General features: G+C 36.0%; 1 protein-coding gene across 1 annotated transcript in view; it reads right to left on the reverse strand.

Moving 5' to 3' along the window:
* Window positions 1–15,793, reverse strand: part of LOC123540797 (adenylyl cyclase-associated protein 1-like) — a 119,580-nt gene that overhangs the window by 41,062 nt on the left and 62,725 nt on the right. The window contains exon 8 of the mRNA XM_053527339.1: window positions 12,257–12,362. Within this exon, the coding sequence (XP_053383314.1) occupies window positions 12,257–12,362 (106 nt within the window). The remainder of the gene's footprint in view (window positions 1–12,256; window positions 12,363–15,793) is intronic.

Below are 15,793 nucleotides of genomic sequence, written 5' to 3' on the forward strand. Positions count from 1 at the left end.
TCTCATTTAAAAAGTCAAGAGGTCCTTTCTGTTTATTGTTATACATTTTTCAGATATATTTCCTTAAGAAAATAGTGCTATTATCATTTTTGTATAAATATGTATGCTTGAATTAAAATCCATTACTGGTAGTAGTTGAAGATGAGGAATATTCTGTACTTGGCCAACTATTTTTGTGGGAACTCGGCAGAGACTCGTCACCACTGAAACCGTTACCCTTTCCATCTATTGTAGGACTTAGGGTAAAACCCAGATAGGTTTATGTCAAGTGTTTCAAAGTCTGCAGTGACCCTGACAACTGGGCATCAGAAACCCTTACCTTAAGAGTTAAAAATATCCATTCTGTTCATCTGTTATGACATATATCTACTTATTTATGTTAAGTATTTCACAAGGTATGCCCCTCCACCCCTTGGTCTCCACCAACATTTTGCAAGCCAGCTAGACAGTTATAGTTGACTTCTACATCCAAAGAAGGTTTCAAACCTGCAGTGATCTGAAAAGAACAATATTGGCTTGCCGGTGGTAAGTGACTCTGCCTTTGCAACCAGTGCAGACCAAGATCAGGCTGCGCAGTTTTCTATTCAGTCAGTTAATTTTCTGTGAACACCCCTTGGAATGATAAATGGTCTGCCCAAATTAAACAAGTCAAAAGATTTCCTGCGGCCAGGAGTTATACAGACCAGAAATTGTTACGGATGTATGTGTGTCCCCTCAGCCTAAAAAGTAACTTATTAGTGAATAACGTACGCGCTTGATTATTTATTATACCATTACGCTTTGATATAGGAAATATTACTCAATTCTACATGATATACAAGTAGATCTATGATATATGTATTTCTTAATTCTGAAAGTTATTGTTTTGAGCAAAAAAAAACTACTAGTATATTTCCCTTTCATGTAAAACATAACTTTAAGCTCAACTGGTCAATTCCTTGACTTTTGAAATACTTTACTAGAGCTATCACAAATGTGATTCATGCCTTCACCTGGACTTCGTTGAAATATAGAGCAAGACAACACCGGACCATAATCCAGGAAATTTAAGAGCAATTCAGAAGAAATCCCTAATGCACAATTAGGTATCAATATTGATCACTGCTGAAAGTTTGAATAAATTATATGAAATAATGAATGAGGAATTCAGGTCACAAACATTTCTCTATATATCATATAGAGTGCCAGCTATATTGCAAAAACGGCGTTCCATAAATGCGATTAGCCAATCGCATATCGGTAAAAAGTCACGTGAAATCACCCAGTCCCCATGTGCTACACTTCTTGTTGTATTCCAATATACCTGCGGCCTGGATAGATCACTCCCTTTAAAAAGTTAGCTAGGTAAAGATTAACCACACAGCCACAGAAGTTCTCTACTTATATCAAGTTACTACTTATATCAAGTTAAATGACAGTAACTCAGGTAGTGTCAAAAGACATAAATGTAAAACATAATCAACAGTACAAATTCAAATCTCTGTCTTTTTGCCATCAGCTCCCACTTGAATTCTCCTCGATCATCAAAATGTTTTAAGTTTTTAGTACTAAATTTTTCAACTAAGATTCTAACTACAATGTAGAGTGAAATGTTTGAACATTTGAGGAACCCATCAAAAACCTTATTCCGAACAGTAAAACTAATCTCTTATCTGTTCATACTACCAATTGTTCCATTTTTTGCAAGAATCAGTTTTTTCCTAGCATTTCTATCTTTCAGCTGCGTTAATTGACTTTAACAAATGATTGAAGATAACCTGAGGATTGTAGAATGAATCTGGTTTCTGAAGTTGAAATGTATTTTGAAAACTTTATACACAGTTGCTGTTAAGTATGAAGTTTTATTGGCAATGAGGTTTTAAATGTTTTGACTTGGAATTAAGCAACTAAAATGATAAACATGTGCAGAAGACATCAATTATATTGTAATCAAAGTCCATAATTTTAAGAAATCCAAAATGTTCAGGGTTCTTCTACCCTCCTTCATCCAATTTTCTTGTCCAGAGCATAACTCTTCAACTACTGTAGGGAATTTATTCATTTTGCATACAATGATCGAGGACATTTCATGCAAGGAAGTGCAATGTACAAGGAACATAACTCTATCATTCTTATTTTTTTCAGTTATTTCCCATTATTGACAGTTTTATAAAGGGTATAACTCTTAAAAATACTAAAAATTTATATATTCAATCCGGTATATATCTGTTACTGAAAAACAGTATGATTTTTAGTTGAATGCAAAACTTTTAGAGAATCTGTACTTTAAATTCAACTATTTAAAGAGTTACCTAACTTGTATATTTCTGTAGATTTGTTGACTGGGAAGCATCATGTTATTAGTTTCCCATATAGTTGTTAAATGTTCTACAAGGAAAAAGCCACAATTTGTATGATATTCAAGCAAGAGTTATCTAACCTGGTTATTCCAGCAGGTTTGTTGGCTGTGTCAGTGGGAAGCATTGTTGTAGGAATAATACACGTTTTTTTTGTGTATTAACGTCTGCAGAAGCCCGCGGGATATGTTTGTGACCTCGACAAACAAACATGTATTGTCGCTATTCTTGCATAAAAAAATATTTCACGACGATTTATGTATTGTTTTCATATGTGATGACTTGACAATTCAGTTACATTTCTTATTTACCATTCCTGTTGTTCTTGGAAACGGTAAACATGTTTTAAATATCTGTATCCAGGGCCCGGAAATAAACAACACTATCAAAAGCACATCCTGAAGGTTTTTAACTGATTTTTTTTATCTCTCATTATTACAAACATAAATTACCAATAATTGTTCATATCATTTCACAATCTGGTGGACTCGATCACAATTTCAAGAATAATAACTTTACATTCGAGTTACTTTGAGTACGGACATGCAGTTGGAGTACCGATGAGTACGAACGTAGTGTAAAGTTTCCAAGCTGTTTATATAAATTCTTCGAGAAATTAGATAAAAACATACCGACTGATACTTACCAAAATCATAAATATGATACCTAAAAACAAAGAATCACCCAGGTAAACACACGATTTTTTAACATTCACGGTTGTCTACAAAATCTGAATTGACAGCGGGTTCTAAAAGGGGAGTAAACAAGGGAAGAAACGAGTACGAACAATGTTGGGGGCAGCGCATTTGGCGTTAGTTACTGATACAGTAAAACATTCTATGGTTTAGATTGCATCTTTAATGCTTCCAGAAGAGGTTTTTATGAAAGAAACAAGACGCAGATACCAGATGTCAATCTGCGCAGAATTACATATATGTCCCTGGGAAAGCATTTCAAAAATAAAAATCGGGTATTAACAGCACGTGAATTGCCTTGTTTGCACACGATTTTTCTCCCGTTAATACATGGGCGGATCCAGTGAAAAAAGTAGTTTTTATGCAAGAATATTAGTTTCAATTTGATACAATCAGTCTGACACTTTAACAGTTTGACAGTCAGTTGCACACAAAACTTTACTCCAATTTTCTAAACAAAAAGGGGCCAGTGTTTATATAAAATCAACCAAGATATACAGAAGTCTGATGACTAGGAAGCTTTGTGTGAAGCTTCAATCAAATACATGCAATGGTTACTGTCTCATCTTGCACTAAAAACTTTTTTCTACGGTGTGACACCAACACAAAACCTAATGCGGAACTAAAAATGTTTTTTCACAGTTTATAATCCCCCAAGGAAAAAAATGTTTCTGAAATATGGACTACCAAAACAGGCATTGTCATATTTGCTGCATCAGCAACCACACATTTCTATACCAAAACATAATTAGAAGAACCTGAATATTCACCAAATACCCTATTTATGTCCCATATTTCATGAAACAATGCAGACATGTAATTCCAAAGCTGTAACAGAATCCACAATTTATGAGAGACAGGGACAAACAGACAAAAAACAGAGAAAATAAACCAATGTGCATGTTTTCCACATTGTCTTCTACCCCTTTACCAAATTATATGAAAAAAAAATTCTCGTACTGTTTAAGTTACTGCTGAATCCACATTTCTGTCATATTTTTGGACTATTTGCTGCCACTGCATCTTTTGCCATGGCAATAAAAATAAATGGATATGCATATTTTCCATATATACTGCCATCTATCTATGCACCAAGTTTTATGAAAAACAGGTTATCACAGGCCCCTACTTTGTGTGACTTACAGACTGATGGTCTCCTCTGGTGAAACAATAGTGGAAGACTAATAAAAGTCAATATTGATATTTTACCAACTTTTTGTCAAAATCATTTTCAGATTATTAATTCTAAACATATTAAGTTATTCTAAAAATTTCCAAACCTCCTAACACTATCCCAGACATCTTTAGAACCATGTAATAACAAGAGGACCATGATGGTCCTGAATCGCTCACCTCTTCCCACATGACCCAGTTTTGAGTATGACATCGTTTTTTCTATTATTTGACATAGTGACCTAGTTCTTGAGCTCATGTGACCCAGTTTTGAACTTGACCTAGATATTATCAAGATAAAAATTCTGACCAATTTGCATGAAGATCCATTGAAAAATATGGTCTCTAAAGAGGTCACAAGGTTTTTCTATTATTTGACCTATTGACCTAGTTTTCGAAGGTACGTGACCCTGTTTTGAACTTTACCTAGATATCATCAAGGTGAACATTCTTACTAATTTTCATGAAGATCTCATGAAAAATATGGCCTCTAGAGAGGTCACAAGGTTTTTCTATTTTTATACCTACTGGCCTAGTTTTTGACCGCACATGACCCAGTTTCGAAACTGATCTAGATATCATCAAGGTGAACATTCAGATCAATTTTCATGAAGATCCATTGAAAAATATGGCCTCTAGGGGGGTCAAAAGATTTTAATAATTTTAGACCTACTGACCTAGTTTTTGACTGCAGTTGACTCAGTTTCAAACTTGACCCAGATATCATCAAGATGAACATTCAGACCAACTTTCATACAGATCCCATGAAAAGTATGGCCTCTAGAGAGGTCACAAGGTTTTTTATTATTTGACCTACTGACCTAGTTTTTTATGGCACGTGACCCAGTTTTGAACTTGACCTATATATCATCAAGATGAACATTCAGACCAATTTTCATACAGATCCAATGAAAAATATGGCCTTTAAAGAGGTCACAAGGTTTTTCTATTATTTGACCTACTGACCTAGTTTTTGATGGCACGTGACCCACTTTCGAACTTGACCTAGATATCATCAAGATGAATATTCAGACCAACTTTCATACAGATCCCATGAAAAATATGGCCTCTAGAGACGTCACAAGGTTTTTCTATTATTTGACCTACTGACCTAGTTTTTGATGGCACGTGACCCACTTTCAAACTTGACCTAGATATCATCAAGGTGAACATTCTGACCAATTTTCATGAAGATGTCATGAAATATATGGCCTCTAGAGAGGTCACAAGGTTTTTCTATTTTTAGACCTACTGACCTAGTTTTTGATCACACGTAACCCAGTTTCGAACTTGACCTAGATATCAAGATGAACATTTAGACCAACTTTCATACAGATCCCATGAAAAATATGGCCTTTAGAGAGGTCACAAGGTTTTTCTATTATTTGACCTACTGACCTAGTTTTCGACGGCACGTGACCGAGTTTCGAAATTGACCTAGATGTCATCAAGGTGAACATTCTGACCAATTTTCATGAAGATCTTGTGAAATATATGGCCTCTAGAGAGATCACAAGGTTTTTCTATTTTTAGACCTACTGACCTAGTTTTTGAAGGCACGTGACCCAGTTTCGATCTTGACCTAGATATCATCAAGGTGAACATTCTAACCAATTTTCATGAAGATCTTGTGAAATATATGGCCTCTAGAGAGGTCACAAGGTTTTTCTATTTTTAGACCTACTGACCTAGTTTTTGATGGCACGTGACCCAGTTTCGAACTTGACCTAGATATCATCAAGATGAACATTCTGACCAACTTTCATAAAGATCCCATGAAAAATGTGACCTCTAGAGTGGTCACAACCAAAAGTTTACGGACGCACGCACGGACGACGGACACCGCGCGATCACAAAAGCTCACCTTGTCACTTTGTGACAGGTGAGCTAAAAATGGTACTGTTTATTTGTCAAGAGAAAGCAATTAAAAGGCCTTAAAAATAACTGAATTGAGTGTTGTTATATTTTCTGGTTCTTATGGATCATGCAGTTCATTCACAATTTATGTAATAGAGTTCCGCTCAAGCCAGTGGTAGGGAGCCCGAGGGGTGTTGCACTTTCCATAACATTTCATCAACAGACTCAATCATATCGAGTTATTTTGCTTGGTTGCATTCTATGCTTCCAAAGTATCTATTTACAGACTTTAATGTTATGGAATACCCAGATCAAATGGCAAAACAACTCTGTATAGCAACAAGAGGACCATGATGGTCCTGAATCGCTCACCTCTTCCCACATGACCCAGTTTTGAGTATGACGTCGTTTTTTTCTATTATTTGACATAGTGACCTAGTTTTTGAGCTCATGTGACCCAGTTTTGAACTTGACCCAGATATTATCAAGATAAAAATTCTGACCAATTTTCATGAAGATCCATTCAAGGGTATGGCCTCTAGAGAGGTCACAAGGTTTTTATATTTCAAGACCTACTGACCTAGTTTTTGATCGCAGTTGACTCAGTTTCAAACGTGACCTATATATCATCAAGATAAACATTCAGACCAACTTTCATACAGATCCCATGAAAAATATGGCCTCTAGAGAGGTCGCAACGTTTTTTCATTATTTGACCTACTGACCTATCTTTGAAGGCACGTGACCCACTTTCAAACTTGACCTAGATATCATCAAGATGAACATTCTGACCAATTTTTATGGAGATCCATTTACAAGTATGGCCTCTAGAGAGGTCACAAGGTTTTTCTATTTTTAGACCTACTGACCTAGTTTTTGACCGCACATGACCCTGTTTCGAACTTGACCTAGATATCATCAACATAAACATTCAGACCAACTTTCATACAGATCCCATGAAAAATATGGCCTCTAGAGAGGTCACAAGGTTTTTCTATTATTTGACCTACTGACCTAGTTTTTGATGGCACATGACCCACTTTCGAACTTGACCTAGATATCATCAAGGTGAACATTCTGACCAATTTTCATGAAGATTTCATGAAATATATGGCCTCTAGAGAGGTTACAAGGTTTTTCTATTTTTAGACCTACTGACCTAGTTTATGACCGCACGTAACCCATTTTCAAACTTGACCTATATATCATCAAGTTAAACATTCAGACCAACTTTCATACAGATCCCATGAAAAATATGGCCTTTAGAGAGGTCACAAGGTTTTTCTATTATTTGACCTACTAACCTAGTTTTTGATGGCACGTGACCCAGTTTCGAACTTGACCTAGATATCATCAAGGTGAACGTTCTGACCAATTTTCATGAAGATCTTGTGAAATATATGGCCTCTAGAGAGGTCACAAGGTTTTTCTATTTTTAGACTTACTGACCTAGTTTTTGACGGCAGGTGATCCACTTTCGAACCTGACCTAGATATCATCAAAATGAACATTCTGACCAATTTTTATGGAGATCCATTTATAAGTATGGCCTCTAGAGAGGTCACAAGGTTTTTCTATTTTTAGACCTACTGACCTAGTTTTTAACCGCACATGACCCTGATTCGGATCTGACCTAGATATCATCAAGATAAACATTCAGACCAACTTTCATACAGATCCCATGAAAAATATGACCTCTAGACAGGTCACAAGGTTTTTCTATTATTTGACCTACTGACCTAGTTTTTGATGGCACATGACCCACTTTCAAACCTGACCCAGATATCATCAAGGTGAACATTCTGACCAATTTTCATGAAGATTTCATGAAATATATGTCCTCTAGAGAGGTCACAAGGTTTTTCTATTTTTAGACCTACTGACCTAGTTTTTGATCACACGTAACCCAGTTTCGAACTTGACCTAGGTATCATCAAGATGAACATTCAGACCAACTTTCATATAGATCCCATGAAAAATATGGCCTTTAGAGAGGTCACAAGGTTTTACTATTATCTGACCTTCTGACCTAGTTTTTGATGGCACGTGACCCAGTTTCGAACTTGACCTAGATATCATCAAGGTGAACGTTCTGACCAATTTTCATGAAGATCTTGGGAAATATATGGCCTCTAGAGAGGTCACAAGGTTTTTCTATTTTTAGACCTACTGACCTAGTTTTTGATGGCAGGTGACCCAGTTTTGAACTTGACCTAGATATCATCAAGGTGAACATTCTAACCAATTTTCATGAAGATCTTGTGAAATATATGGCCTCTAGAGAGGTCACAAGGTTTTTCTATTTTTAGACCTACTGACCTAGTTTTTGACGGCACGTGACCCAGTTTCGAACTTGACCTAGATATCATCAAGATGAACATTCTGACCAATTTTCATAAAGATCCCACAAAAAATGTGACCTCTAGAGTTGTCACAAGCAAAAGTTTACGGATGCACGGACGACGGACACCGCGCGATCACAAAAGCTCACCTTGTCACTTGGTGACAGGTGAGCTAAAAACAATTTCAGTCTACCCAGTGGTATAGTAACGCAAAGGCTGCAATTATCACATTATCATGCAGGCACTTGCCATAAGCAGCTAGTCAGCAATCTTCCCATATTGACATTCTGTTCCAATGTCCAACTGACTTAAACAGCCACTTGGCTACAGCAACTACATTATGTCACCACCTTGCACACTAAATACAGGTTTAACTGTAATTCAAAGTACTGAAAATAAGAAAATGCAAACATAACTCAATGAGCATGAGCAGGTGCCTGTATATTATAATTATTCCTTGTAGATTAAGGTACAAACATACAAGTTCCTCAACAATGAAGAACTTTCCAGGAATTTTCATCATCGCAGTCACAGCAACTATTGCACGCTGTTATGATATAATTTTCTTTGACTTCTTTTGCTTTTTTTCAATACAAAAATGAATTTTGAAGATAACTTCACCTGCTGGTTTGCATCAGGATTACCCAAAAGCTTTCATAAAATGTTTGTTCCATGTTGCAATCATCTACTTGATCCTGATTTCACAGACTGGTTATTATACTTCACTTTTAATTTGTAGATAACAAAAACCTGTCAAAATAAATTAAACTTGAGAATTAATCCAGAGGCTTCTTTTCTGCAGAAGAAATTATGTAAACTGACAGGTTAAAGACTTTTCCCTATGTACTTTCAAATAATGCTTTTGTGATAATGTAAACCCAGAATTTATTTTCAGAAGGACCAAAGATCTCTCACAGATCTGGCACTGTAAGATAGTTTGCCCAGGAAGAGATCTAGACAATTGTCCAAATTGTCCACAGGACACAAATGCCCTAGCTATGCTATGTTAGGGAAAAGAAATATGTGTTCTGTCAATAAAATGTTTAGATTTAACCCTTTACTGTGACCTAGACATTTGAGCTAGTGATCTAAGTCTTGCCAAGGATATGTTGCCTATATCTGATCTCTTCAGATCGTTCAGCATGACATTTATGTTGTGTTAGTGTACTGTTTAATTTTTCAGCTTGAACATTTTGGCTTGTGTGGTTCCAATACTTTGTAAAAGCTTTGTTTATTGTTAAACCACCCCTTGGATATGAAGCCTGCTTTTTAATTTTGTCTTTTGGCAGTTTCTGTGATATGCAGGCTCCATAACCACAGATCCCCTTTCTAAATTCCAGTTTATTAAGTTCTGCCTATTGTTTTCTCGTTTAGGGCAAAGCCATTATTTTATCTGGGAACCATACTTCGCTTTTCATGGAATTGCATTCTGTACAACCCTATGAATACATCTGCGGATGTCTCTAAATCATATCCTAGTACTAACATGTGTATATGTTGAATTCTGCTCAACCCGGGGCTAGAGGGTGTGGATGGTAGCATGCATTTCCACTACCATCCATGAACAGGCTCAATCAAACCGAGCTTGCAACATTTTCGTTTTCCACTTTTTTATTTTGCATAGTGAATGTTTATGCCAGTGTGACTTTAAACAAACTTAATATAGTTGACTATCCTGTTTTACACAGTTAAAGCAAACAAAATTAGCAAACAAACTATATTACATCAAAGATATAGTTGTAAGTATATGACCAATTTGTCCAGTCATATTGTTAGAGCTGTAAGTCTGATTATCCATGCTAGTTAAGCACCGCTGGATAAAATATGGAATTTTCATTGCTGCATTTTCAATTAAACCAATGATTTCTGGATTACTATTACTGTAAACACATACTCTCAGACATATAAAAAAAGACGTATTCAAGGTTTCCAAATAGTATCATGATTAACAATTCCGATCACAATTTTTTGTGTGGAAAAAAGAAAAGAAATCTTTGCCTGTAATTTCCGTAAATCTTTTGGTAAGCTCAGCTGATTACAAGTATACACAACAGCATCAATTCAACTGTGATGAACAATTTTTCAGCACAAAAATGATATAATTTATTGCATTTCCAGATTTTTATTGTGAAAAGAATGTGAGGAATTACAATGTTAGTATCTGAGTAAAATAATTCAGACAAATATTATTTTATTGTGTATATTTTACGCCCTTAAAACCCTAGCCAAGTGCCAAGTCTGAGATGTAGTTATTATAGAAATTTTGGAATGAATTGTAGCTTTTAATCTTTTAAGTGGATAAAATGAAGATAAATTATAAAGCAAGGAAACCAACAACAAATATAACTGCAGCATGCTGATGTACTGCAACACGTGGGTTCCACAATTACATTCTTCAGACATAACTAAAAAAATAATAATTTTAATGTTTTTTTTTTATTCTATAAATTGTATGGGGTTGTATAAACTGGTGGATGGTAGAACATGACTTTACAAGAAACAAATTTGTTTTGGTAGATATGGCAGAGGGTGTATGGGCATCACTTGATCATATGGTAGTACCTTGATATCCTGAAAATATGCCCAAGTTAACTTAATAGCAATGCATATCCATTTGTTTGGGCTAGGTCCCTTGAAAACTGAATTAGCCTGTTGCAATAGTTATTCATACAGCTAAAAATAACATTTCAAAGGGCCATTACACCTAATGTCCACTGGCAAACATCCTATAAAGTTGAACAACTGTTAGTTAAAGTGTTCTTTAATTATTGAGCAGAAACCTTCTTCAGTCATGATGCCACTGTAACCTTGACTTTTGACCTATTGGCCCCCAAAAATATATAGCTCATCTACTGACCCCAGGCAGTCATCCTAGGAAGTTTGATAATTGTGTGACCAAGAATTCTTTAGTTTTAGATGGGGAAACTAAAAGGTCTACCAATAAACATACAGATCGGCATGATCAAAGCAATATATCCCTCATTTTCAAAAGAGGACATAATAATTCTTTCCTTTGATTGTTTCTGCAATAAATAGTTATCTGAACCAGAGGCAACAATCAATGGTTTCAGCCATCCGTATTATTCGAGCAATGTGACATACAACACTATGTATTATATAGGGATTTTGCTGTAACCCTATGCTGGGTTCAGGAAAAGGAAGGTGTTCAATCCATTCAAGTTCCAGCAAATAAAGTTGGACTGTAAATCATAACCTGTGTGTCATTAAGAACACAATAACATAAAACACTTTAAGTAAACACATAAGAGGTGGGGGGAAGTGTTTAAAACATTCAATATTAATTTAAAGTAAACCTTTCAGTGTCAGAAAAGATGAAAGTATTTTACATGCAATTAACAGAACTGTTTTAATGTGAAAAGATAAAATTCCAGGTAAAATGTATTTGCTTGCAACTTCCAAGAGATAGAACACACATAAAATCAGGCTGTAATCAATTCCATATTTATTGTGCTGCAACAAGAACCAGTAGCCAAGCCGGGACATAAACAGATTGAAATAGATCAAATTCTAAGCCACTTTATCTATGTCTGTTTCACTGAAACACTATGTAGCCTGCAAACTTAACTAGAACATTGTCTACTATGTGGGTTTCACTGAAACATAACCTAGCCTGTGAATTTCACTGAAACACTATCTACTCTGTGAATTAACTGAAACACTATCTAGTGTAAATTTCACTGAAACACTATCTAGTGTGAATTTCACTGAAACACTATCCAGTCTGTGATTTCAATGAAACACTAACTAAATGTGAGTGGTCTAAATTCTATGAGTACAGGTTGAAGAGATCAAGATTTTCTTTGGTGTAGGCAAGCATAATTAGCTATCTAACCTGTGGATTCCAAGAGACACCTGTAGTATGGTTGTCTTTGATGTAAGTAATCATCTCTCTAAGGGTGCCATTCCATGCCTTTGTCCAATCTACATGCGTCTGATCTCTGAAATGGAACAATTACACTCATTTAACATTCAGTCTGCTAAATTTCTAAAATGGACTGGTCCATCATTCAATTAGGATAGTACCGTTTATTATTTGACGGGGTGTTCACTGAAAATTTACTGACTGAACAGCGAAAAGTGCAGACCATGATTGTGCAGGCTGATCTTGGTCTGCACTAATTAACCTTGTTGCAGAGGCAGAATCAATTGCTGCCAGCAGGTTAAAGATTAAGGCCCTCAATCTCCTAGATACAATGTATTTGCGTTAGTTTTTTTTTTCCAAACCATTTTTCATTCATATAATAACTGTGTCCACTGGTAGAAATTAGCATAATCAGGCCTGGGATTCTGTCAGGAATCAAAAGCCTGAAAATCTACAATCTCAAGCCTGAAATCCCATTTTCAATAGAGTTATATTAGGGAAATTCTGACAATCAAAAGCCTGAAATCAGTACCAGTCCTGAAAAATCCCAGGCCTGATAATGCCAAAATTTACGATTAGCACACTGACACAACTAAGGTACTATGACAACTTTGCCATTAACAGCCAAACTAGGTAAAACAACTGACAGTCAAACCAGGTAAAAGCATTGACAGCCAAAAAAAGTAAAACCATTGACAGTCAAATTAGGTAACACCACTGACAGCCAAAATAGGTAAACCACTGACAACTAAACTAGACAGGCAAACCTGTTGCGAATATCGCAAAGACTTTAATATTACTATGTGTTTGATTATCTGAATAATATTTGCATATTGTTATTCTGTAACTAAATTTAGATTTCGGAGCATTCTGCTCCTCCTTTGTTGTATATGTATATGTATATATGTTAATTCAATAAGCTATGAATGAAAACTCCTCTCATTGTATAAGGCTCCACTCTTTGTACTATTTAAACTTTGTATAGAGGAGCCTGCTCCTTCCATTGTGTGTATTGTTTGCCTTTGTTAAAGCCAGCATATAAAAGCAGTTATTTGTCATTTAGAAAAAGATATATAAGTAAGAAATAGAAAAGTGGTAACATCTACACATGACTGGATTAAAACATGTTTGATATAGTTGGAAAATAATCCAAGTGGAATAAATATAAATTGTGTTTTGGAGTAATAAAATGAATATAAATTATGATGGTGTTTTTGTATTAAATTAAAGTGTATAAAAAGTGTCAAATAAATGTCGATGTGTGTTTGAAGGAAAAATTAAATAAAATAGATATGCCTTCACCACAAAACCAGGTAAAACCATTGACAGGCAAACTAGGTAAAACCATTGACAGTCAAACCAGGTAAAAGCATTGACAGCCAAACAAAGTAAAACCATTGTCAGCCAAACTAGGTAACACCACTGACAGCCTAAATAGGTAAACCCCTGACAACTAAACTAGACAGGCAAACCAGGTAAAACCATTGACAGTCAAACTAAGTAACACCACTGACAGCCAAAATAGGTAAACCACTGACAATTAAACTAGACAGGCAAACCAGGTAAAACCACTGACAGCCAAACTATGAAACACCACTGACAGCCAAAATAGGTAAACCACTGACAACTAAACTAGACAGGCAAACCAGGTAAAACCATTGACAGTCAAACTAGGTAAAACCACTGACAGGCAAACTAGGTAAAAGCATTGACAGCCAAACAAAGTAAAACCATTGACAGCCAAACTAGGTAACACCACTGACAGCCTAAATAGGTAAACCACTGACAACTAAACTAGACAGGCAAACCAGGTAAAACCATTGACAGTCAAACTAAGTAACACCACTGACAGCCAAAATAGGTAAACCACTGACAACTAAACTAGACAGGCAAACCAGGTAAAACCATTGACAGCCAAACTATGTAACACCACTGACAGCCAAAATAGGCAAACCACTGACAACTAAACTAGACAGGCAAACCAGGTAAAACCATTGACAGTCAAACTAGGTAAATCCATTAACAGGCAAACTATGTAAAACCAATGACAGTCAAACCAGGTAAAAGCACTGACAGCCAAACAAAGTAAAACCATTGACAGCCAAAATAGGTAAACCACTGACAACTAAACTAGACAGGCAAACCAGGTAAAACTATTGACAGTCAAACCAGGTAAAAGCATTGCCAGTCAAATCAGGTAAAAGCATTGACAGTCAAACCAGATAAAACCATTGACCGGCAAACTTGCTGAAACCATTGACAGTCAAACCAGGTAAAAGCATTGACAGCCAAACAAAGTAAAACCATTGAAGGACAAACAAAGTAAAACCATTGACAGTCAAACCAGGTAAAACAATTGACCGGCAAACTTGCTAAAACCATTGACAGTCAAACCAGGTAAAAGCATTGACAGCCAAACAAAGTAAAACCATTGAAGGACAAACAAAGTAAAACCATTTACAGCCAAACTAGGTAACACCACTGACAGCCAAAACAGGTAAACCACTGACAACTAAACTAGACAGGCAAACCAGGTAAAACCATTGACAGTCAAACTAGGTAAAAGCATTGACAGTCAAACCAGGTAAAAGCATTGACAGTCAAACCAGGTAAAACCATTGATAGGCAAACTAGGTAAAACCATTGACAGTCAAATCAGGTAAAAGCACAGACAGCCAAACAAGGTAAAACCATTGATAGGCAAACTAGGTAAAACCATTGACAGTCAAACCAGGTAAAAGCACGGACAGCCAAACAAGGTAAAACCATTGATAGGCAAACTAAGTAAAACCATTGACAGTCAAAACAGGTAAAAGCACAGACAGCCAAACAAGGTAAAACCATTGATAGGCAAACTAGGTAAAACCATTGACAGTCAAATCAGGTAAAAGCACAGACAGCCAAACAAGGTAAAACCATTGATAGGCAAACTAGGTAAAACCATTGACAGTCAAACCAGGTAAAAGCACGGACAGCCAAACAAGGTAAAACCATTGACAGACAAACTAGGTAACACCACTGACAGCCAAAATAGGTAAACCTTTGACAACTAAACTAGACAGGCAAACCAGGTAAAACCATTGACAGGCAAACTAGGTAAAAGCATTGACAGTCAAACCAGGTAAAAGCATTGACAGTCAAACCAGGTAAAACCATTGATAGGCAAACTAGGTAAAACCATTGACAGTCAAATCAGGTAAAAGCACAGACAGCCAAACAAGGTAAAACCATTGATAGGCAAACTAGGTAAAACCATTGACAGTCAAACCAGGTAAAAGCACGGACAGCCAAACAAGGTAAAACCATTGACAGACAAACTAGGTAACACCACTGACAGCCAAAATAGGTAAACCATTGACAACTAAACTAGACAGGCAAACCAGGTAAAACCATTGACAGGCAAACTAGGTAAAACCACAGACACCCAAACTAGATAAAAGCACTGACAAACAAACTAGACTGGCAAACTAGGTAAAACAATTGACAGCCAAACTAGGTAAAACCATT

This window comes from Mercenaria mercenaria, chromosome 16 (genome assembly GCF_021730395.1).
Source record: "Mercenaria mercenaria strain notata chromosome 16, MADL_Memer_1, whole genome shotgun sequence".
In the NCBI taxonomy this organism is placed as follows: Eukaryota; Metazoa; Mollusca; class Bivalvia; order Venerida; family Veneridae; genus Mercenaria; species Mercenaria mercenaria.